The sequence below is a fragment of the Rhinopithecus roxellana genome, chromosome 4 (assembly GCF_007565055.1).
Source record: "Rhinopithecus roxellana isolate Shanxi Qingling chromosome 4, ASM756505v1, whole genome shotgun sequence".
NCBI lineage: Eukaryota > Metazoa > Chordata > Mammalia > Primates > Cercopithecidae > Rhinopithecus > Rhinopithecus roxellana.
In genome coordinates, this window is record NC_044552.1 from 156,809,357 (window position 1) to 156,835,231 (window position 25,875).

The window sequence follows — 25,875 nt, forward strand, 5'->3', positions numbered from 1 at the left end:
CACTGCACACACACACACACATGCACACCATGTTACACACACCACACACGTGCACCACATACACCACACACATACATATACACCACACACACTACACAGACAGCATACACATATACACAACACACATACACACAGAACACACACCACACGCAGATACATAACACTGCACACACTCTCCACTCACAAAGACACTCTGCATACCCTACGGGCATTTGGATCTCCTCAAAAGAAAGCGCCCCTGGCGATTCTCTGCACCCCACTCAGTATCAGGAGGGAAGCTGCTGCAGTGCGCCTCTGATGCACCAGAGGGCGCTAAACCCTTAAGGAAAATGCTGGATTTGGCCAGAAACAAATATAAAATTTGGGGGGGGGGGGGGGAAGGGAGTGAACGCCACTTTGAAAGGCACCCCAGCCACGCCTGCAGAGTGGCCCAGCCCACAACAGGCCGGAGGGAATCGAAGGACTGTGTCCCCAGGAGCAGCATTTCTGAGAGGTGTGCAGATTTGAAAAGCTAACAGCTGGATCCTGGCCTCCATAAATCCTTCATTAAAAATGGGGCTGGCAGGGTGGACGAAATATTGTCATTCCACAGGAAAGTATGTTGACCATGTGTGAGGAAAACGGTTCACCTGCTGTCCACTTGTTCCTTGCAAGCACAGAGGCATAGCCCGTTTAAACTCAGCACCCCTGAAAGCACAGAGGCATAGACCATTTAACTCATCACCCCTGCAAAGCACAGAGGTGTAGCACGTTTAACTCATCACCCCTGCAAAGCACAGAGGTGTAGCTCATTTAAACTCAGCACCCCTGTAAGCACAGAGCTGTAGCACATTTAGGCCCAGCACTGTTGTTCTCTACGGTTGCATTTACCTTCTTTCAGCAAGAAACAGGTGTTCCCACCCTTGTCTGAGGAATCCAAGACAAGCAGAGGGGGCTTGAAGTCAAGCAGATCTAGTCTTTAACATGAGTTTCAGCCTACCTGTGATGGGTGATTTTCTGTGTCAATGTAGCTGGGCCGCATAGGCCAGTCGTTGGATCCAGCACTAGTTGAGGTGTTGCTGTGAAGGTATTTTTGTAGGCGTAGTTAACATCTATACTCTGTTTACTTTGAGGTCAAGGAGATGACCCTGTATAATGTGGGTGGGCCTCACCCAGTCCATGGAAGTCCTGACAAGCAGAGACCTCAGTTTCCCAGAAAAGAGAAAAATTCTACACTACCGAGTGCCGTGGCTCACACCAGCAGCCACACACTTTGGGAGGCCAAGGTGGGAGGATTACTTGAAGTTAAGAATTCGAGACCAGCCTGGTCAACAAAGCGAGACCCTATCTCTACAAAAAATATTTTTTAAAGATTAGCAGAGAACAGAAGCATATGCCTGTAGTCCCAGCTACTCGGGAGCCCAGGATTTCCAGGCTTCAGTGACCTATGATCTTGCCGCTGCACTCCAGCCTGGGCAACAGAGTGAGACCCTGTCTCAAAAAAAAAAAAAAGGGTCTCTCTGTTGACCACAGTGTATGTAGACATTCTGCGAGCAGTGGTTCTCCAAAACTCTGCAGGCTAGCAACATCAGCATCACCTAGGGATTTGTTAAACTGCCAGTCCTTGAGCGCAATCCCAGACCCACGGATTCAGACCCAGAGGGGCAGTGGGGGAGCCACAGCAATGTGTGTTTCACAAGTGCTTCTGGTGCTGCTGGTTTGAGAGCCGCCGTTCTGCTAACGGGGAAGCTCCACAAGGCAGGGATTGTTGGCTTGCTATTTCTTTGTCATCTCTCTTGTTTACTGGGATGTATCCCGAGGGTCCAGGACAGTGCCTGGCACATCTTAGACACCCAACAAATGTTTCTTGAATGAAAAGATTTCTGCATTCACTCTAGCAAAAATAATAGTCTACTTTGTGCCAGAATAACTATACTTTGCACAAAAGACAGGCTCTGTTGTCGGCTTTGATTCCCCCTTGCATCCTATTAGTGATGATTCCACATTCAGAATCCCATCTATGTGGATAACTTTGGTCACGGCTGACCTAAGCCAACCATGAACTAGAGAATGTCATTATCAAAAATACAAATGAGCATATTTTCTAGCTCAAGTGTATATTTTTCCCGTATGTCAACTTGTAACAATAGTTGAACACAAAGCACTTTTAAAATAAGCAGTAAATGGTACCTATTAATAATTCTGCTACTTACCATTTATGCTGTTCCATTTCCCCCATTAATCTCAAAATAGGTTGATAGATATTATTTACTTCACTTCCCCTTTAGGAAGCAGTGAAGGCCCCATGGGGCAAGACTCTGTAAGATCTTCTGTGGCACTTGGCACACATTCCACTCCTAGCAGAAATCACCACTGTTAGAATCATCGTCAAAAACGCCCTCCTGGGCCAGGCACGATGGCTCACGCCTGTAATCCCAGCACTTCGGGAGGCCGAGGCAGGCAGATCACCTGAGGTGATTCCTGAGGTGAATTCAAGATCAGCCTGGCCAATGCGATGAAATCACATCTCTACTAAAAATACAAAAATTAGCCACGTGGGGTGGTGCATGCCTGTAATCCCAACTACTCAGGAGGCTGAGGCATGAGAATCGCTTGAACCCAGGAGGCAGAGGTTGTAGTGAGCCAATATTGTGTCACTGCACTCCAACCTAGGTGACAGAGCAAGACTCCGTTTCAAAAATAAATAAATAAATAAAAACAAATGCCCTTCTGAATTGCATTCTAAAGCATGGCTTGGGGAGTTTGGAGCTTAGTGGAGTAGCCTTGCATTGTTTAGACTGTAGCCTTGTATTCCCCAGAGCCCTTGGCTAGACACCCCATTAAATCCCAACACTCTGATGATTTCTTTAAAAAAAAAAAAAAAAAAATAGGCGGGCACAGTGGCTCACACCTGTAATCCAAGCACTTTGGGAGGCAGAGGCAGGTAGATCACCTGAGGTCAGGAGTTCAAAACTAGCCTGGCCAACATGGTGAAACCCCGTCTCTTCCCTCAGCCTCCCAAGTAACCGGGTGTGGTAGCAGGCACCATAATCTCAGCTACTTGAGAGGCCGAAGCAGGAGAATCCTTTGAACCTGGGAGGCAGGGGTTGCAGTGAGCAGAGATTGCGCCATTGCACTCCAGCCTGGGCAACAGGAGCGAAACAACGTCTCAAAAAAAATTAACAAAATATATTTAAATGTATACATATATACATATTCTCCAAAGAGAGATAGTCATAAGACAATGTGAGAACACAAAACATGTTTTGGTGACACCCATTGCAAAGCAGTAGCGTTAATTAGCTCAAGGTCCCTGAAAAATGATGCCATTTTCTTACTCACCAGCAGGAGGCGGGCTGCTCACACGCAGCAGTGCTCAACCGGCTCACCTGCTTGACTGTGAGCCAGGAAGGCTGCTGTCTGCAGAAGTGGAAGGTTTCGGTGTCTGTGAGAAGACAGGCGAGCATTGATGAGAAGGCTGACGTTTAAAAGCTGCCATTCACCTGAAAGCATTCATAGCTGAATTAAGCCAACTCTGTTTTCATGATTAATGGCATGCTGCTCTTGTTTGGAAAATAGGCTTCAATTGATTTTTAGGATTAGAATATACTTGTCTAATTATTGGCTACACAGGTGTCACAAATAAGTTTCTCTTCAAGCAGGAAAGATAACACATACGCAGTTCCTCAAGTTATTCTAGCTTCAATGTATATCAATGTGTCTCCTGGGCACCAATTTGGCTTTATTTTTGAGACTGAGTCTTGCTCTGTCACCCAGGCTGGAATGCAGTGGCGAGATCTCAGCTCACTGCAAGCTCTGCCTCCTAGGTTCATGTCATTCTCCCATCTCAACCTCCCCAGTAGCTGGGACAACAGGCGCCTGCCACCACGCCTGGCTAATTTTGTGTGTGTGTGTGTGTGTGTGTGTGTGTGTGTGTTTTTAGTGGAGATGGGGTTTCGCCATGTTAGCCAGGATGGTCTTGATCTCCTGACCTCGTGACCCACCCGCCTCAGCCTCCCAAAGTGCTGGGATTATATGCGTGAGCCACCGTGCCCGGCCTAATTCGGCTTTTAAAACCTATATAAGTACATTTTTATTTACCTGTGGAGTTTTTGTGTATGTGTGTTTATAGAGACAGAGTCTCATTATATTGCCCAGTCTGGCCTTAAACTCCTAGACTCAAGTGATCCTCCTGCCTCGGCCTCCCATACTTGTTTTTAAAGGAGATTTAAGGCCAGTCCAGGCCTTCAGTGGTCTTTCCCATGTGTACAAACTCCCACAGTCTCATATTCCCATCTCTTTAGAGTTGATCGTGATGATTACAATAACAAAATAATAATGATGGTGATCATAGAAAACACACGGTTACCATTCAGGGTGCACCTGGCTCTGTGCTAAGCTGTTTGTGTGTTGATCTTACTCATGATGACCCTTGTGAGGTTATTCCTCTTGAGCCACAGATGGACGATCAGGCCAGTACCTTACCTTTCTGAGGGAATTTTGATTCTCTCTCTCTCTCTATATATATATGAAATATATTTCCTATAATCATATGAATATGTTTCCTATAATCACATGTAAGTTTCCTATAATCACATATAAGTTTCCTATAATCACAAATAAGTTTCTCTTAAACCAGGAAAGATAACACATACGCAGTTCCTCAAGTTATTCTAGCTTCAATGTATATCAATGTGCCTCCTGGGCACTAATTTGGCTTTATTTTTGAGACGGAGTCTTGCTCTGTCACCCAGGCTGGAGTGCTGTGGCGAGATCTCAGTTCACTGCAAGCTCCGCCTCCCGGGTTCATGTCATTCTCCCATCTCAGCCTCCCGAGTAGCTGGGACTATATAGCTATATATAAGTATATTATAGATATTTCATATATATATGAAATTGCTATTTTCAGCTATGAAGTATATTAGGAGAGAGACTTGTCCTGTTCCACCCCCACCTCCACCACGCGTGCACACACACACGCATGCATGCAATTCCTCTTGCCGTGGGTGAGCAGTAGACAGGCACAGGGTTCCATGTAATTACCTAACTGTTACACTGCCCCGTGAGAGCCACACTTTATTGCACAATCGGGCGGTGATGCTGAATTACAACAAAACCTTCCCCTCCTGGCAGCACAGTGAGCAGGCATTGCTTTAGGGCTTGATGGCTAAGGCGGGAAGAGAGGGTAAGTTACCCAGCTCACCATGTTCCTCTTCAGGCCCAAAGGGAAACTCACCCTCTAGAGGATGAATGGTTCCCAAATCTCCCGCCCCTCGCCACCCCTTGGGGCATTTTTCAGGATTCTGATTTCTGTACCCGGCCACAGACCTACTGAATCCAAATCTCCAGGGTCTGAACACAAGCCTCGGCATCATTTTTAGAATCCCGTTGGTGATCCTGACTGAACCTGTGGGCACCCGGCCACTGCTTGAGATGACTCCAGAAGGATTTAAACATCAACATTAAGACACTCATGAAGGAAGCAAAGCAAAGATGTGCTCATCCTGGTAGAAATCCCCTCTCGGAAGTGGCAGTCAAAGGTCTAAACCAGTAGCTGGGCACCGCCCACTCCCAAGGTGTCCCAGAGTTGCTTCTTCCGCTCCCCAGGGTCCGTGGGGTCGGCAGCAGTCACTGGGTCTGGGACTCCCCTCCTTCCCCGTGGATCCACTGGGTGAGGATAGGAAGCACAGGAATAGCTGTGACGCTGAGAAGGGCAGGAACTCCAAGGGCCTTCTTGGTGACCTGTCCCACATGTTAGGTGCAGTGGAACAGTTGGAGACGATGACAAAGGGCATGAGCTTTGGCCGCCGGGGCCTCCTGGTGTCCTTCTTGAAAGCACTTTCAGTAGGTTGGGGAAGGGAGAACCGGCGGGGCAGCAGTGATGGCCCCGGGCAGAAGGGCGGGTGGGCAGCTGGGAGTGGAGTTGCAGCACTGGTGCCAGGGGAAGCAGGCAAGTGGAGGGCAGACAGGCCGCTGCAGTGAGGGGAGCGAGGCTGGGCAGCTTCTCCTACTGCCTTTACCACAAGCTGAGTGGTGGTGGTGGTGGTGGCGGTGGCGGCGGCGGTGGTGGCGGCGGTGGTGGTGGTGGTGGCGGTGGTGGTGGTGGTTTTTCTTGTTGTTGTTTTGACACAGAGTCTTGCTCTGTCACCCAGTCTGGAGTGCAGTGGTGCGAGCTCGGCTCACTGCAACCTCCACCTTCTGGATTCAAGTGATTCTCATGCCTCAGCCTCCTGAGTAGCTGGGACTATAGGTATGCACCACCAGGCCCAGTATATATATATATATATATATATATATATATATATATATATATAAAACTTAAGACCGAGGTCACCATATATATGTGTGTGTGTGTATATATGTGTGTGTATATATATACACATGTATATAAATGTGTGTGTGTGTGTGTGTGTGTGTATATATATATATATATATATATGACCCAGGCTGGTCTTGAACTCCTGACTGCCCACACTGGCCTCCCAGAATGCTGGGATTACAGGTGTGAGCCACCGTGCCTGGCCACAAGCTGTTTGAAAACTGCTCTCTCAGAAGTCCCCAGGGACCTCCAGATCTCCATGACAGCATCTTAGCCTTAGTCCCTTAGCCCTCTTTGTAGCGTGTGACTTGATAATGACAGGAAGAAATGGAGGCTGCAGGGGCCAGGAGTATGAAACCAGGCAGCTCGGGGCTCCGATTCTGAACCGGCTGCTCGCAGGCCAGGCGGCCTCGATCTTAAGTTACTTAGTTTCCCGAGACTCTGATTTCTCCAGCGGAAATAGTTAATGACAAGCTCCGTCCTTCAGGGATGCTGCAGTTACTACATTCCATGGTGTGGGCAGAGCCCCTGCCACACAGTGCCCTTCCTTATGTAACAAGTGTCCTTAGTTTTCTTCTTCAGAGCCTTCCCCTCCTGGGCACCGGGATCCCGGACCCGCCAGCAGCCCCTCCCTCTAACACCCTGCAGCTGTCACAGCGCCATGCCTACACAGTTCTGTGTTAGCCCGTGCCAAGGTCTGAGTCATCACATTAATGGGAAAATCAGCCCAAGCAGTGTTGGAGGAGCAGAATGCCATGTCGTTCATTGGGAAAGGAATGCTGAAATTTGACTTCTGAGTTAGATAACAACTGCTTCATGCCCTGTGGAGGAATAAAACCATAACCTTTCAGCACATATTGTCTACCAGGAAAAAAAAAAAAAAAGACACACCTCAGCAGTTTTCTACATCTTAACCCCTAACTCTGCAGTCAAGGCCATGATCTACCTGGGTCCCTGTCAGTCCCAGGAGGTCAGAATGAACCCCACCCTGACTGTGAAAGAAAGTGGGTAGCTGTCCTGCTGGCTAAAAGACACTCCCGTAGCTTGGTACTGTTAAAACTTCAGACACGTTAAATTTAGCAGAGTTTAATTGAGCAAGAAAAAAACAAAAAAGCAATTCGTAAATTGGATAGCCTCCACAATTACAGCAGATTCAGAGACTCCAAGGGTGTCTCGTGGTCAGAACAAATTTACAGACGAAAAGCAAAGTGATGTACAGAAATCGGAAGTGAGGTACAGAAATAGCCGGGTTGGTTACAGGTTGGCGTTGGCCTTATGTGAACACAGTTTGAACACTCAGCAGTGTATGAGTGGCTGAAGCATGGCTGCTGGGATTGGCCAAGAGCCAGCTATTGTTACAGATGCATACTCTAAAGTTAGGCTTTCAATCCTGTCTACCTATTAAGTTAGACACACTCCTAAGCTGAGTTTTCAATCTGGCTAAGTTCCACCACAAGGACTCAAATACAGAAGTATGGAGTCCTTCTTAGGTCATACTTAGTTTGCTTTCACAGTACTAAAAACCGTTTTGCGCTATCAACATTTTGGTTTTTTCCTAGGGTTTGGGGTATTTTCTCTTCCCCGGGCTTTCTCCTCTGTCTCTGACCTTCAGTGTGGGCATCTCCATGTGGGGGTCCGTGACTCCTTGGCTCACATGTGCCTCGGCCCCTCAGCAGCTCCGGTGTCCTGTGGGGTGGACGTGAGGGTGCTTCTCAACCCACACTGCTGCCCATGGCTTGCAGGAACCCAAACTCAGCCCAGCAAGCCTCAACCTCAGGCTCTAGATCTGGGGAGGTCTCTCTTCCTGGCTGCAAACTGCTGGCTTCTCACAGGGTCTTCTCATAGTAGAAGAGGCAAGAGGGCTCTCTGGGGTCCCTTTAATAAGGACGTGAATCCCTTCATAAGGGCTCCACCCTCATGACCTAATCACCTCCCAAAGGCCCCACCTCCCAATAGCATCACCTTGGTGGGTAGGATTTCAACATGTTGATCCAGGGAAGAAGTAACGTTGGCCCCAGTGCAGAGTCTGTGAAGCAAATGATAATGGTACATGTCCTTGCAGGGGAAAACAGAAATTGCTGCTCTCAGTTTTCTCTCTTCCAGTCTAGGGATCAAACCCTCCTAACTACCTCCCTCTCCGCTGGGTGAACTGGCCCATCCAGTAGCTCAGTGCACACTAGTGTGGAAATGTTTACATGGGGAGTGTTTTGTAATCACTCCTAGGTATTAAGCTTGCAGCGCCCTGATTTGAAGGACGTTTGCTGCTGGAGGTGTTGGATCCAGAGCCCTTTGGGGAAATCCTAGTGGCTTTCTGGTGGGCCTGCAGGTTACACCCACTCTGCTTTGTGTGCTCTGGGGATCAGAAGTCAGAGAAAATTGGTATTTTGAGAAGCAATGATTTCTCTTCCTTTGCCATCATTTTAATCTTCCTTCCGGGAAAGAATTAAGCATATTAATATAAATTTGCAAGTTTCCAGTTGGTAATTCCCCTCCAGTAATGTGCTGTTGACAGGCAGGAGGGTTCTCAAAGTTGAGCTCTGAATCTTTCTCTTGGGCTGACTATAACGTCCTTTGTTAGAATAGACATTGTATTCGCCCAGTTGAAAATGCTCTTAACTTGGCAACATGTAACAAAGGCTTTATGTGTGCACACACCGGAGCCAGAAACTTCAGCCCCTGAATGCTCCTCCTGCAGACAAGGCCTCCCAGATAAGTGCTAAGATTCTAGAGTTTAGCAAGCCCTGTCCTCAGTGATAATCTGTCCGCATGGGTTGTGAGTGCTGGGATATTTGCAGTCATTTCTGCCATTTTATTTTACACTTTCTACATTTCTATAGTTTTACTTTTACTTCTTGCCTTTCTTTTGACTAACTCTTTTGTTTGCCTTTCCACTGTATTTTTCCTTGTTTAGAAGTAAATCGCTTTCTCTTTTATTTTATTGATTACCCTAGAATGTACACATATATTAATGTAAAAAACTCTAATGACCCTCTGCCTGAATCATGCCAGCACGTTAGAATCATCCACTTCTCACACTTCTGTGCTATTCTTGTCCAGCATCTAGTTCAACTTTGATTTTTTTTTTTTTTTTTTTTTTGAGACAAAGTCTCACTCCATTACCCAGACTGGAGTGTACAGGCACCATCTTGGCTCACTGCAATCTCCACCTTCCAGATTCAAGCGATTCTCCTGCCTCAGTCTCTCAAGCAGCATGTGCACCACGCCCAGCTAATTTTTGTATTTTTAGTAGAGACGATTTTCGCTATGTTGGCCAGGCTGATCTCGAACTCCTGACGTCAGGTGGTCCACCCGCCTTGGCCTCTCAAAGTGCTGGGATTACAGGCGTGAGCCACCACACCCAGCCTACTTGGATTTTTTCTTTTTTAAAACCAGCAAATTAAGCATCTTTTACAGTTTTATACAATCAGTATTTCCTGTGACTTACCAAACATTACCCATTTTCTCTTCTCACAGTTTCTTCTTGCAGCTCCTGGCTCCTTCTGGACTTTTCCTAATTCCATGGTTTGTTGTTGTTGTTGTTGTTGTTGTTGTTTTGTTTTTGACACAGAGTTTCGTTCTGTCACCTAGGCTGAAGTGCAGTGACACGATCTTGGCTCACTGCAACCTCCGCCTCCCGGGTTCAAGCAATTCTCCTGCCTCAGCCTCCTGAGTAGCTTGGACTACAGGTGCCCACCACCACGCCCAGCTGATTTTTGTATTTTTAGTAGAGATGGCGTTTCACCATGTTGGTCAGGATGGCCTCAAACTCCTGACCTTGTGATCTGCCTGCCTCGGCCTCCCAAATCCATGTTTCTTTAGTGAACTTCTGTTGATGGGAAATGCTGTTTTTTATGACTGTGTTTTTATTTATGCTCATTCTTCAAAATTAATTTTGATTGGATAGAATTCTAAGTGGGCTGGTATTTTCTGTCAGTGCTTTGAAGATACCATCACTGTCTGCCAGCACCCATGCATTAAGGAATTAGCTGGGGGAATAATTGTAACTTCTTTGTAGATAATTTTTTTTTTTTTTTTTTTTTTTTTTTTTTTGCCATTCTCTCCAAACACTGTTTCTCTCTCATGCTCTTTGTTATTTCCTTCTAGAACTCTAATTAGAAAAACATTGGACCTTCTCACCTTATCCCCCCATCTTTTAATCTCCTTTTCATATTTTTTACTTCTTGGCATTTTATGTAATTTCTTCAGCTCCATCTTTCAGTTCACAAATTCTCTCTTCATTTGTATCTAATTTGCTATGTAACTCATCAACTGAGTTTCTAATTTTAATTATTAGTGTTTCCTGTCCAGAAAAATGGACAAAACAGAGAAGTTTGTTTCTTTTTCACATCTCCCTAGTTAATTGTGACAGTCTCTTATTCCATTATCATGACCTTTATTTATTTAAACATAACAAACATATTTAGTTTATACTCAGTTGGGTTTTTTTGAGACAAAGTCCCACTCCATCACAGGGGCTGGAATGCAGTGACAAAATCTCGGCTCACTGCAACCTCTGCCTCCCAGGTTCTTCTCCGGCCTCAGTCTCCCAAGTAGCTGGGACTACAGGTGCACACCACCACGCTTGGCTAATTGTTGTGTTTTTAGCACATACAAGGTTTCACCATGTTGGCCAGGCTGGTCTCAAACCCCCGGCCTCAAGTGATCCACCTGCCTCAGCCTCTGAAAGTGCTGGGATTACAGGTGTGAGCCACTACACCTGGCCAGTACTCTGTCTCTGACCATTCCAATATCTACAACCTTTGCTGGTTAGATTCTTCACTTTCTGTAATTTTGTGACTTTCACTCATGTAGCTAGTTTTCTCCTGTATTAGGTGACTTTTTAATTGTGATCCGAGATTTCTTAGAATTTTATTTGTGTAATTTCTTTGAGGTTTGGCTTTTTTACATGCTGTGCTCCACAAAAGATATTTTTGCTTCCATTTGGCTCCAGGGTATACTGCCAATCTGGTAATATTTCAAATTAATTTTTGGCTTGAGGTTTTCTAAAGCTAATCAGATAGGATGAATTCTTTTCACCAACCCTCGTGTCCAAGGCCTGATGATTAGGAATGTTCAGAAAAATGTTTTCCAAACCTGCTGCATCACAGAACCCAGCCTGAGTGGTCTCAGCATGTATCTATCAATTCTCTCTTCTGGGCAGGCTTTCGCCCTGGCTTCCTCCACTAAGAACGTCACCCTCAGGAGTCCAGGTCCTCTGTGTATAGTAAAACTGGATTCTACCTCCTACCCTGCTCCAGCCGGAGGGTTTGTCTCCTGGCTGTGCCCTTAGGGCCTGGGAAGACCCGGATGATGGGCACCCGGGACTAAGAAGATAGCCCCACAGCAAATGCCAGGCTCCTTCCTCCCAAACCAGGAGGATTTGCCGTCTTTAAGGATTTCCTTTACCTTCCCACCTATCAGCCACATGTTCAAAAAAGATTTTTTTCCATATTTGATCCAGCGTTTTTAGGTGTGTGGACCTGGGAGAAATTGCACTTCACATGCAGAATGCCATGTTTTGCTAAAAAATGGCATTTTGAAATTATTTTCTAATAAGTAAAATTGTATTTTTCTCCAATTTGTATGACTTGCCAACTTGCCACCAGCAAGCAATTGTAAACCACTGCTACAGAGCTACAGACTCCTAGACCTGAAAAAGAACAGTGTGGAACATGAGGCAGGGATGGCACTGGGGTGCACGTCGGTGGGGGGGATGGGTGTTTGCTACGTGTCACTGACGGTTAGGACCACACGTGACTCTGGTGACTGGAAGATGCGTCGTGAAGACACATACCTAGTTACCAAGTTGTGAAATGGCCTTCACTAACCACAGCGCCCTCGCTGGGCCTCTGCCATGAGTGGATCTTAGCAAAGGAAGCACTCATTGACCTACCGTTGCCTTCTAGCAGCTGAGTCCGTGTTATTCTAACAAAGTATTCACAAATCACGTGACACCCTGGCAGTTATCAAAGGATATTTCCTTTGTGCCCATGATGGCTCATTAACAGAAATGAAATTGGCTTCACCCAGTGACCAGCCCTAGGCAAAGCTTGTCTGTGGTGCCCCCTCCACTGTCAGGGATGCACCCATGTGCCCTTCCCATTTCACAGGGTCCTGTTCTGGATGACTGAAAGTTTAGTGCCTTCCTGGGCTGTGTCATTCATTCATTCACTTGGCTAAAATGTACTAAGCACCTGCTGTGTACCAGATGCTATGCCAGAAATGAGATGTGAGGATGTCTGAAGTGTGAGCTTGGCCCTGGAAGAATTCACTTTCCACGGAAATAACAGAAGCATGAGCACTAATTCCTAAAGAAACTATTAAATGCAGCACAGTTATTCTCATCATGATACTTCATCCACAAAGACTCAAAAACTTTAACATTTCAGAAAGGTTTGGAATTCGAAAGCGAAATGACAAAGTTTGGATTCATGTTTTTGGTGATGCTTCATCTTATCTGGGGATAATCAGCAAATGACTAGTCCTTAAGGTCACAGATGCCAAGCACAGCCAGCCCAGGACCTCTTGCTTCCACTCCCACCAGAAAACCTCATTATACGTGATGGTGCAGGCACCACCCAGCTCTCGGTGACATGAATAAGGTCAGCGAACATGTTTAAAAGCTTGCCACACTGGAGTCCTCCATACCCCCAATGCACAAGGCATTTCATCTAGGAGGTGAGGACTGTCAGAGAGCTTAGGGAATGTTTCCAGAGTCACCCCTCTGGGTGGAGCCAGGATTTGAACAGACAGCTGGCTCCAGAGCCACAATCTTCACTCACAGCTCCTACTGCCCTCTCTGGCACATTGACTTCATTTCCTGTTCTTGCTCCTGTCCCTTCTGTGACAACATTTGGAGTTCCCTATTTGGCAGGTGCAAGGAAGGATAACAAGATGTAGAGCAAAGTTTAAAAGCAAAGAATCCGGAGTCACACTGATGCTCCCATTTACTAGCTTTGGGCCATGTTTTCACCCATCTAATCCTCAATGTGAAATAAAAACTAGACACTCACTTCACATCTGACGAAGTGTCTAATGAGAAGTGTATTTGAGCATTGATCACCTTGCCTGCATATTAAGCACCTGATAGTTGTTATTTATTACAGTTATGCAAAACAACAGAATAGAGGAGCTCACACTACAAAACCGAACAATCTCTTCCCTGCTCCAACGCATACGCCACATGCCAGGGACGGCGTCGCCATCTGCCCAGTAGCTGTCTAGCATTTGTCAAGTGCATTGATGTTAGGCTTCTTGCCCGAAGGCACTCCTGTCTTCAAGAATTTCCTGTACCAGCACACAGGGAACCTAAACTCCAATCCCAGTAATAGAAAGCTGAGATTAAATGCCTTTCCTCTTTGCTTACCCAGGCCTACAGAGTTGATGAAAGAGCCGCAGAGCAGGCTCGTTGGGAAGAAGCCTCCAAAGAAACCATCAAGAAAACTACCAAGCCCTGTCCCCGCTGCCATGTACCAGTGGAAAAAAATGGTGAGTCTGCTGAGCAGAGAATGAGGATGTCGTGGGCTCTGTGGGGAGAATCATGCCAGTCAGGGATCCCAGGATTAAATGAGATGCTGTCTGAAGGTGCCTGGTGTGTTGAGTCACCTCTTGATAAATGTTACCCATTATCATTATTATTATTGTTTTTGCTACACAGAAATATTTAATGAGTGAGTAGTTCCATGGCTGTGAGAGGCACACAGTTAGCATTTATGTGGTTGGAAAGGGAATAAATATAGAAACTAGAACCAAGATATGGAAGGTGGTTGAGGATAAGTGGCAGTCAGGAGGCAGCTGTGGTTTCTCCATCCTCCCTGGTGACCTTCCCCAGCAGTGAGGCTGCACCATATGACCCTGTTGTCTGCCAGCCGTCAGTCTATAGCCTTCCCCAGCTTTGCAACATTATTCAAAATTAAACTCTCATCTATATTTAAAGATCCCTGTGGCCCGCCCCTGATGACTCACAGTAGCAATGGGGGACTTCCTGCTGTCTATCCTGGACATGCCACTCAGGGCAAAGCCATCACAACCAGTGGTCAGAGAGCCCATTCTCAATGCGATGCACTTGTGCATGTGCAAAAGGCAGAAGTCAGCAGCACCATCACAGATGAGCAATGACACGAAGCCAGCTGCAGCCTCTCCCAGCTTCTCCTAAATGAGCATCAGCGATGCCCTGGCTGGCAGGTTGCCCAGAGCTGACTTGCGGGAGGGAAGCCTGGCCATCCTAGGATGGGCACTCAAGCCTCTCTCTTTTCAGTTGTGCCCTTCGGGAAGTCTTCATTAATGCAAACAAGAGTGTGCTTGAACACATCCCAGAGCCGCAGGTGCTGGCTTAGCTCAGTCCAAATCCTTAGTGCTGGATCAGTGGCTTCCTGCAAAGAAAATAAAGAATTTACTCAGCATGTCCTTATTATTCCGTTGCATGCAGCAATGCTCCTAGAAAATGCAGAGATTGGCATGCACCTATAAAGAGCAGAAGGCATCGATGGGATAGAAGGAAAGAGCTTCTCTAGTCTCCACCGCCACTCACTGGTTAGCAGGTTGCACTGGGAAATGGGAGGGAAAGAACACGGAAGGGCCCTTCCCAGGAGAAGATGTATGATGGTTTGGGATAAACAGGCCTGGCATTTCACTGACAAGGGTGTAAAGCACAGAGATTAGATAGTCTTGATCTGTCGCCCAGGCTGGGGTGCAATGGCACGATCTCAGCTCATTGCAACCTCCACCTCCCGAGTTCAAGAGATTCTCCTGCCTCAGCTTCCCAAGTAGCTGGGACTACAGGTATACGCCAACACGCCCAGCTAATTTTTGGATTTTTTAGTAGAGATGGGGTTTCACTGTATGTCGGCCAGGTTGGTCCTGAACTCCTGATCTCAGGTGATCTACCTGCCTTGGCCTCCCAAAGTGTGAGCTGTGCCCGGCCTTAATTTTTTGTTTGTTTTGTTTTTTAATAATAATTCTCAGGGTTGGTGAGGACATCATAAGTTAGTGTAACTTTTCTGGAAACCACTTTGGCAATACATATATAAAGACTTTATATTATTTAACCCAATAATTCTACCTCTGAAAATCTATCCTGAAGAAATAACCTGAAATATATAATATACAAACACCCCCCCTCACCACCCCTACACACATTTTAGGAAAAAAGGTACCAACTGCAGCATTATTTATAGTACAGTAAACTCAAAATCATCTAAGTGTCTAATGGCCTCAGTATGAGAAAGATTGGTTTATTTTGTGATAAATCCATGGTAAAGCATCACACAGCCCCACATTGCAGTGTTGCAGGAATTAGGACTCTGCCATGGACTGTGGCTGTGTGAGCACCAGTTTCCTCACTCATAAGATGGATTTCAATGGGACTTCCTCACAGGATGGGCAGGAGGAGTAACGGAGACAGTGTATCAAATGCACTGCATGAGACGTGTGCTGGTTCGTGTGGATGAAGAAGTTATGAAGGCGTGGCGGAAAGGTTTACATCCATCCTAAGTGAGAAATCAGAATTTCAAAGCAAGTAGTACATGATGTCAGTTTTGAAATAAGTGTATGTATAGGAAGAAATAGAATCAGAAGAAAAAGACTGGAAACAAGACGTTACCATGTCATAGTGAGTAGCTCTAGGCATGACAGGGTCAAAGAGGACTTTATTTCTTTGTGTGCTTTTCTGTAATAAACATGTGTGTTGTATAACCTTAGAGAAAGAATTAGTAAAAATCAGCCAGGTCTCTGTCTTCAGTGGGGCTCCTTAAACACCCACCCATGCTCCCTCTTCTGGCAGGTGTCACAGGCATGGCAGGTGGAGAATTTACCCAGCGTGTCCATGGCTTAGTGGCCTCCTCGTTAGCCCAGGCTCTGGTGGTGGCAGTTTGCAAGATAAGATGTGGTCAGTGAGGCTGGGTGTGGTGGCTCACACCGGTAATCCCAGCACTTTGGGAGGCCAAGGTGGGTGGATCACCTGAGGTCAGGAGTTCGAGACCAACCTGGCCAACATGGGGAAACCCTGTCTCCACTAAAAATAGAGAAGTTAGCTGGGCATGGTGGTGCATGCCTGTAGTCCCAACTACTTGGGAACCGGAGACACGAGAATTACTTGAACCTGGGAGGCAGAATGTGCCGTGAGCTGAGATCACGCCATTGACACCAGCCTGAGCGACAGAGCGAGACTCTGTCTCAAAAAAAAAAAAGGAAGTGGTCAGCGAGCCTGGACCTGTTGCTTTCTGTTTCTGTCCTCCGTGGTTGTTTGGTTCAGCACTTACTATCAGCTTGTGGGGACACCTGAGACACTTCGCCTTTGTGACACATAACACACAGCCCAGTCTTGTGGCCTTAAATACTATCCCTGTACTGATGGCTCCCAAATCTACACCCCACCCTCATCTCATCCCCGGGTCCGACTCAAATAGCCAGCTGCTTCCTTAGTGTCTCACTGACTGTTCAATGGACAGCTCAAATTTTACAAAGCAGAGCTCTAGCTGCTCCTAGAAAACCTTTTCCTCTAGAGCGCACCCCACCTCCGTCAACAGCACCGCCCAGTTCCTCAAGGATAAGCTACAGCTCATCCTTCATTCTTTCTACCCATTTCCTTACGCCCCGGTCACCACGGCCTTCCCCGTGCTCTGATCCAGCATCTGCCCAGCTCTGACCCCACATCCCCAGCCAGTGCCCTGCTTGCCCACCTCCTCTTCCAAGTACAGCCTCCCAAAGGGGCTCTCGCCTCCACTCTCGCATATTTACGATCCATCCTCTACATAGACGTGTAGACTTCTCAAAGGCCAGGTGAGTCCTGCCGTTCTCCCCGGGGGTCCCCACTGACATTGCAACCACACGGGTCCCACTCCCACTCCCTCAGTCCCCCCCAGGACGCTTCTGTGTCGTCATTGCCCATGGCTGGCTCCTTCCTGTCTTTCAGATCTCAGCCCAGCTGACCTCTTCTCAGTGAGACCGCCCTTTACCACCCTGCCAAAGACCCCTGCCCTCCTGTGGGGGGCGCTGTCAGCACCATACGACCTCTGGAGGGGGCAGCACTACCGTTTCCTCTGCGGGGGGCCTGCCTGCGGATGGCCTTGAGCTCTCTGGGCAATCACCTCTGCCAAGAGAATTAGTTCTGGCTCCCTTCCCTTCCCCAGAGAGCTCGTGTCCCATGACTGCTGCTTGGAGGTGGTCATAATACCCAACCCAGTAACCGAATTCAGGACCACCCTGAGAGCTGCCGCAGCCCCAGAGCTCCTGGGCATCAGCTCAAGCCTCTCAGGCTGTGCCTGAGCTGGGCTTCTCCTCTGCCCAGCCTGCCTTCCTCCCTTTCCATCTCAGCGTCTGCTTCCTCCTTTACCCAACGAGTCCCACCCACCAGTTTAATAATAATTTCATAGCACCACCTCCTTCCCAGATCATTGCTTACTTTGTTCATTTACACGTTTGCTGTCTGTCGCCGTTTAGAACATAAGCCGGTGAGATCAGGGACCTTGACTGTCTAGGCTGCAATCCCAGAAGAGTGCCTGGACAATAAATATTTACCGAATTAAAACTTAGCTTGTAAGCCGGGTGCAGTGACTCACGCCTGTAATCCTAACACTTTGGGAGGCCAAGGCTGGCAGATCACTTGAGTTCAAGAGTTCAAGACCAGCCTGGCTAACACTGTGAAACCCTGTCTCTAGTAAAAATACAAAAAAAAAAAAAAAAAAAAAAAAAAAAAAAATAGCTGGGTGTGGTGGCAGGCACCTGTGATCCCAGCTACTCGGGAAGCTGAGACACAAGAATCAATTGAACCCAGGAGGTGGAGGTTGCAGTGAGCCAAGTTGCACCATTGCATTTCAGCCTGGGTGACACAGTGAGACTCCGTCTCAAAAAAATAAATAAAACACAAACAAACAAACAAAAACTTAGCTTGTAAACAGTTTAGAGAAAGACACATAAACAGATCTTTTTAATACAATAATATAGGGAAGAAAGCTATCAGGGCACACAGACCCAGAGGAGGAGGCTTCCTGGAAGAGATGATACCAGTCAAGAATTGAAGAATGGGCAGATATGAGCGAGACAAGGAGGAGCAAGAGGAGGCATCCTAGGCCCCAGGACTGCATGAGCAAAGGCACTGGTGTGCACGACCCAGTGTGTGGAGGCAGCCCCTGCTGCTGGTGTTCCAGGCACCACACACAGGAGCCTCAGCTGAAGCAGTGGGTAGGATGCAGAATGTAGGTCTCCGAACCGCAGGTTTGGGGCTCGGACTTGATCCTGTGAGGCAGGGAGATATTCTATGGTGAGAAGCAGGAAAATTATTCATCAGATCTGCCCTGGACTCAGAACATGCCGGCGCCTCCAAAGATGGAGTTGTAGGAGTCATATGGTTCGTGACTGTAAGAAAGTTTCTCCCCGTCAGGCTATTTCTTGGAAATATTGTGATGTACTATAAATGAAAGCACTAATTTTTTACCTCCAAATTTTTAACTTACAAATAGAAAAGCTGAGACTTGAAGCTTATTAGCGATGGCCTTAACTGTTTAAAAGTGCATCACTTTAACTGAAACAAGACATAGCCTCTATGACCAAGGATGTTACCTAGTTCTCACCAAGGTTCATGGCTGTCACATACTCAGTTGTGTTTCAAGAATGCCCTTCTTCCCTCAGAGAAGCTGAATGATAATGCGAGGAATTTCCATTTTAAGCACAGGCTAAACCCTGGTACTTTCTCCTATAATCCCCTCCAGTCTCCAGAAATTTCTTCACTTCCATCTCAAGCAGATGAGATCCTGGCTGCATTCCCTGACTGAGTGTGTGGTGCTCCTTAAATTTACCTTCAGGTTGTTCAGGGACTTCCAGGCTCTCATTAAATCTAATGGAAGAATTGCTGGCCGGAGCCACGATGTCGAGTGCCTGGCATAGGCTGAGCTTTTCATGGTTTCAGTGTCCATCTGCAGACAGAACTCACTACAAAGGAAGCCACATTCCCTTCATGTCTATATCCACAAATCTGCATGAAGTTTCAGTGGCTTCCTGTATGCATTTACTTTTAAGCTGGCAAAGCTTTTAGAATTGTGGTCCTCCATGCTCCTCCATGGCCTGGGGTCTAGCTATATGGCCTTGTGTATATTAAGCACTAGGGAGGAAAGAAAGTTAATCATGTGAATATCCTCTCTTCCCATTTCCATTCTTACTCTACCAGGCCATTGTAATTCTAGCTTCTGTAACAAGATATTATTTACAATGCTATTATCCCAGATGCATTAAATGCTTGGTATTCATTTTTGGCATTCCGTCTCAGTGTAGAACAAACAACATGCTTCTTCTATTCTCTCATTCAATAACAACAGTCAGCACAGAAGACTTCTGTGACGGAATGTGCGGGGGTTTTTCCCCATGCACCAAGCAAGCAATCGGTTCTGCAGTGGACCCCGCCTGAGTGTCCTGCTCTTCAACCCTGGCACTGTCTACCAGGAAATAGTGTCTGATCCCTCAGGCTGGGGGCTCAGTCCCACAGGACTGCCAGACACCGGTCGCAAGTCTGGGCTCCCGGAACTTCTGATCGACCTACTGAACAAATTGGGATTCCCATGACTCCTTCTTTGGGTTCTGTTATTTGTTATAGTGGCTCACAGAACCCAGGGAAACACATTTACCAGTTTATTATAAAGGACATTACAAAAGATACAGATAAAGAGATGCAGAGGGCGAGGTATGGGGGAAGGGTCGCAGAGCTTCCAAGCCTTCCCTGGGTGCCCCACCCACCAGAAACCTCCATGTGTTCAGCAGCCTCCATGTGTTCAACAAACCCTGTCCTCTGGGGCCCTCTGTGGAGACTTCCTGGGATAGGCATGATGGAAGCATGGACGGACGTGTTGAAATGCGATGGGACAGAAAGGCTTTGATCTCAGGCTAATAGATGGAGTGGGGAAACCCTGCAAGGCCTGCCTGTCTAGATTCTTCTTGGCCTCTCTGTGCAGCATTCCTTCCTCCAGGGGATGGACAGGACTCTTTCTGAAATCTGGGTCTTATAACCCATAGTCAGAACAGCAGCAGAAGGTTCCAGTCCTGCCCTGGGCTGGTAAAAGGAGGTCAAGGAAAGGTCAGAGGGAGAGATTGTCTTTCCTGGGGCCTGTTTCTGAGGCCTGAATTGCCCCAACATTATAACAAAAGACCGTAACAAGAGCTATGGGAGTTATGAGTTAGGGCCTGTGTATGAAAAACACATCTATCAGCCGGGCGTGGTGGCTCATGCCTGTAATCTCAGCACTTTGGGAGGCCAAGGTGGGCAGATCACGAGGTCAGGAGTTTGAGACCAGCCTGGTCAACATGGTGAAACCCCGTCTCTACTAAAAATATAAAAAGTAGCCAGGCGTGGTGGCAGGTGCCTGTAATTCCAAGTACTCGGGAGGCTGAGGAAGGAGAATCGCTTGAACCCGGGAGGCGGAGGTGGCAGTGAGCCCAGATTGTGTCCCGTACTCCAGCCTGGGCAACAGAGCGAGGCTCTGTCTCTAAATAAATAAATAAATACACACACACACACACACACACACACACACACACACACACACACTCTTCATATATATTTATGTTTATATATGCTTATATATATTAAATATCACAATAGGAAACTTTCTTACCCTTTCATTTAGAATTGCTTTAACAGTTCATTAAGTTTTAATGTATTGCTCAGTAATTTTGATTGAATATATTTTACGATACATGATATAATAATGATATATTTATGATATGATAAAATATTATATTTTAGAGAAATTTAAGTGGTTTTATAATGTCACACGGTGTAACATATTATTTACATCATAAATATACAGCCATTCAATATGTGCTGAAAATGGCACAAACCTAAGTGGAAAGTATGAAGGTAAAAGTGTTGTAAGTTTTCTCCTTTATTTTCCACACATCTGTAATTTATGATCTTTAAAGCAAGCCAGAAAGAATTAGGAAAACAGGGGATTTTACATGTAGGCAAGTTATCTGAAAATAAATGCCTATTCTTATATATTCATAAATATTTTAAATTAGTGTAAGTTCTCATGCCAGGTTTCTGATAATAAAAGTGAGGTAGCACCTAAGCAATTACTTGGAAAATTTGGCAGGAAAAATCAATTAACAAGATAATTGGTAAGAGTGAGTAATGGAGCACTTTCAACACTAGGGAGGTTTCAAGTCAAGAAACTGCATTTGCTGGGGTTATCCAGGAAATTCGGACAGAAGCAGTTCTCTGTACATCCTCATACAATCACTTCCTCCTCCCTTCAGTTCCCCGACGGCGACTGAAGCCGGGGTGTCTGCGCTCCAGAAACTCATGGAGTCTATGTTTAACAACTGAGGGAGGTGAATAATTCCAAAATAAGTCCCAAGATAAGGGACTTTTCCTCTCATGCTGAAAAGAACCCGTTCTGTGAAAGAAGGGACATTGGAATCACACAGTCTTTGGTGAAATCATTGTCTTCACCATTTAAAAGCGCTTCACCTTGGGAAAATTCTATAGCAGAGTGATGCTCTTATCTCACAGTGCTTTGGTAAGCGAATGAGATAATATACATAGAATACCCAGCATTGTTGGTAACTTCCTTGCTATCCCTCTCATCTTAATTAACATTTTGGATAGCATTAAGGAACATATTCCCTATTAAAAATAATATGCTGGCTGGGTGAGGTGGCTCACGCCTGTAATCCCAGCACTTTGGGAGGCTGAGGTGGGAGGATCACCTGAGGTCAGGAGTTCGAGACCAGCCTGGCCAACATGGCAAAACCCTGTCTCTACTAAAAATACAAAAATTAGCTGGATGTGGTGGTGGGCACCTGTAATCCCAGCTACTCGGGAGGCTGAGGCAGGAGAATCACTTGAACCTGGGAGGCGGGGGTTGCAGTGAGCCGAGATCATGCCACTGCACTCCAGCCTGGAGGACAAGAGCAAAACTCTGTCTCAAAAATAATAATAATAATAGAAATAATAATAATTGTAATATGCTATCCCGGTTCCTGTTTTATGAATTTGGCCAAGCGAAGTAAGTAGCACTATAGAAAGAGCAAAAATAAATCAAAATATATTTAAATTATTATACATTATACTGTTCTATCAAACGTTATTAATATATTTAAATATAAATATATTAATATTTTAAATATATGTAAATGAGGAATTGACCCCTGTCTGTGAAACATGAAGCGTTTGTCTCTAAATCCCCTTTCAGGAGAATAAAGTCAGATTTACAAATAAAATGTGTTACCGACAAAAGTGACATACTTCAATTTCATTCGTTTCTTAATGAATATCATCACTTTAGAGCTGCCCTGTTGTGCTTTCTGATTTTTTTTCCCTCAGTTCAGTTTCTCTCTGCCCTTGTATTGCTTGTTATTATTCACTTAGAAAGTGATGTCTAGGCTAGCGTGTTGGTTTGGGAATGCGTGTTTTCCAGGTACTTGCTGCGAACGCACCACACCTTTGTTTTCTCCCCACAACAGGAGGCTGCATGCACATGAAGTGTCCGCAGCCCCAGTGCAGGCTCGAGTGGTGCTGGAACTGTGGCTGCGAGTGGAACCGCGTCTGCATGGGGGACCACTGGTTCGACGTGTAGCCAGGGCAGCCAGGCGCCCCATCGCCCCATCCTGGGGGAGCATACACAGTGTCCTACCTTCATTTGCTAATTCTCTTTTCAAACACACACACACACACACACACACACACACTTCAAGTTTTTTTCAAAGTCCAACTACAGCCAAATTACAGAAGAACCTCCTGGATCCCTTTCACTATGTCCATGAAAAACAGCAGAGCAACATTACGGAAGAAGCTCCTGAATCCCTTTCAGTTTGTCCACACAAAACAGCAGAGCAGCATTACGGAAGAAGCTCCTGAATCCCTTTCAGTTTGTCCACACAAAACAGCAGAGCCGTCTGTGACACCAGCAAGAGGTGCTCTCGGCCTCAGGATGACACAAATCCCGGAGCACAGATTCAAGTGCAATCCATGTATCTCGTATGGGTCGTTCTCACCTGAATTCAAGTCAGGCAGAATGAGTAGCTGGAGAGAGAGTTCTCGCGTTTAATATCCTGCATTTTACCTTCAGTAAATACCGTGAAGATGGCATCGACAAGGTGTTTCTCTGTAAAATGAACTGCAGTGGGTTCTCAAAACTAGATTCATGGCTTTAACAGTAATGTTCTTATTTAAATTTTCAGAGAGCATCTATTCCCGAAGAACCACAGGCAATAGTCAAAAAAATGTGTTTATCCTTAAGAATTCCATCTCTATAAATTGCATTAATGAAATGCCAACTATGCATAAATCAACTTGTCAACTAAGTGAGAAATTATGAAAGTTAATTTGAATGTTGAATGTTTGAATTACAGGGAAGAAATCAAGTTAATGTACTTTTCTTCCATTTCATGATTTGCAACTTTAGAAAGAAATTGTTTTTCTGAAAGTATTACCAAAAAATCTGTAGTTTGATTTTGAGTATTCATTTTGCAGCTTGGAGATTTTGCTAACACGTTTAACTCCACTGTAAATTTAATGGATAATGTGCCTATAAAGGAGACATGTTTAGAAATGGTTTCAAAATGATATTCAATCTTAACAAAAGTGAACATTATTAAGCCAGAATCTTTAAAGAGGAGCCTTTCCAGAACTACTGAAATGAAGGCGTGCCTGACTGTCTCCATCAGAATAGTTTATGCCCTTTTGGCCCACCCTCTCCGTCCAATCTGCAAGTCCCGGGGAGCTCTGCACACCCAGGGGTTCCCCAGGAGAGACCTTCTCTTAGGACAGTTAACTCACTAGAATATTCCTTATGTTGACATGGATTGGATTTCAGTTCAATCAAACTTTCAGCTTTTCTTCAGCCATTCACAGCACAATCAAAAGATTAACAACACGACATGCGGCAAACCTCATGTTCTTACGCACACTACGCAGAAGAGAAAGCACAACCACTATCTTTTGTTCTACTTGTATTGTTTGACTTCTCAGGAAGATCGTGGACATAACTGAGGGCATGAGTATCACTAGCACATGGAGGCCCTTTTGGATTTAGAGACTCTGTAAATTATGAAATGGGTAACAGGGCCTCTCTTTTTAGATGTAGCACCTGAAATCCTTGCTGGAGGAAAGAGAGGGGATGAACTCAAATTTTCCACATCCCGGGACACCTGTCCCTCTTTTCCTAACTGCCTGAGATAATCCATTTCTTCCAGCCACCTGGGACAGTCCTGTCCTCTCAGAGGCCCTGCACTGAGGACAGACTGGGCTCTGCAACAGCCACATCAGCATCCACAGCTTCATGTGGCTTCACTGTCTGAAGATCTGCCGACACCAGCATGGCCCCACGGTGACAACAGACCTGCGACAGGAAGCCCAAAGCTCACAGCGAAATGGTAGAGAGATCAAAGTCTCTATAGTAAGGGAAAAAAGAGAGGTCGCAGGCATGAGCCCCAGCAGCCAGTGGCTTGTGTCCACACGGAGTCCAGACCCTGATCAGGGCCTGACTTAGTGTCGCTGGCAATCCCACTAAATTGCAGTTCCTTACGCTGGCCCAATGCGACAAGTCAGGTGGCTCCCTTCTGTCACAGGAACCACACAGTGTTTCCCATCATCCATAGCTTTCTTCCTGATGATGTTTGCATGATTGCGCCTTCCCAGCCTGCATGCTGCGTTGGGCTTGCGGTGCCTGAACAAGCTTTGCTCCCATGAGCTCAGGCACCCTAGGAACCCCTGTTAAACTATTAGACTGTCCAGCTTGGTCTCCTTTCCTTTCTTGGTGGTGGTCTTTTCCCTTTCCAGAATAGAACAGTGATTCTTAAAATAAGTTAGAGCAGACTGGGCGCAGTGGCTCATGCCTATAATCCCAGCACTTTGGGAGGCTGAGGTGGGTGGATCACGAGGTCAGGAGTTCAAGACCAGGCTGGCCAAGACGACGAAAGCCCATCTCTACTAAAAATACAAAGTTAGCTGGGCGTGGTGGCAGGCGCCTATAATCCCAGCTTCTCGGGAGGCTGAGGCAGGAGAATCACTCGAACCCAGGGAGCAGAGTTTGCAGTGAGCCAAGATGGCGCCACTCTGTTACCTGAGCAACAGAGTGAAACTCTGTCTCAAAAAAAAAAAAAGCAAAATCATCCACTACACATGAGCATGAATCACAGTATTATTTGCACAGGAAGGGTGTAACAAAATATGAATGTATCAAAAAATAGAAATAAAGTCTTTGCAGAAAAAATCTGTTTTCTGTGACATGTGTTGAGATTATCTGACAATTCTAAGATTGTACTTAAATTGTCAATAAAAGCATCAAAAGAGCTTCTGAGTCCTGTCTTTGAAGATACATTTTCAATCGCTGTGAAGGCTGAGGGAGGGAATCACAGGCTGTGTTACTCCATGGGCCTCACTTGTGGCCTGGAGGAATTGCCTGGTGATGAAATGGCCATTCTCATATCAACTCCAAGCTCCAGATTAACCCTGGCTGTTTCTCTTTGTTAAATAAGAGCAGTTTTTTAAGGCTATCAAAATTTGAAAGGGTTCCAAAAAGCAAACCCTCATTCAAAAAAAAAATCTAAAAGTTACTTTCTTGCCTTACTAGCAAACTTTTCTAATA

The 25,875-nt window shown here is 46.0% G+C and overlaps 1 protein-coding gene across 3 annotated transcripts in view; it reads left to right on the forward strand.

Moving 5' to 3' along the window:
* Positions 1-25,581, forward strand: part of PRKN (parkin RBR E3 ubiquitin protein ligase) — a 1,396,422-nt gene extending 1,370,841 nt beyond the window's left edge. For all 3 annotated transcript variants that reach the window (XM_010373152.2, XM_030929283.1, XM_030929284.1), the window contains 2 exons: positions 13,669-13,786; positions 22,751-25,581. In XM_010373152.2, coding sequence (XP_010371454.1) covers positions 13,669-13,786; positions 22,751-22,863 — 231 coding nt within the window. In that variant the 3' untranslated portion in view covers positions 22,864-25,581. The remainder of the gene's footprint in view (positions 1-13,668; positions 13,787-22,750) is intronic.
* Positions 25,582-25,875: the final 294 nt, after the last annotated feature.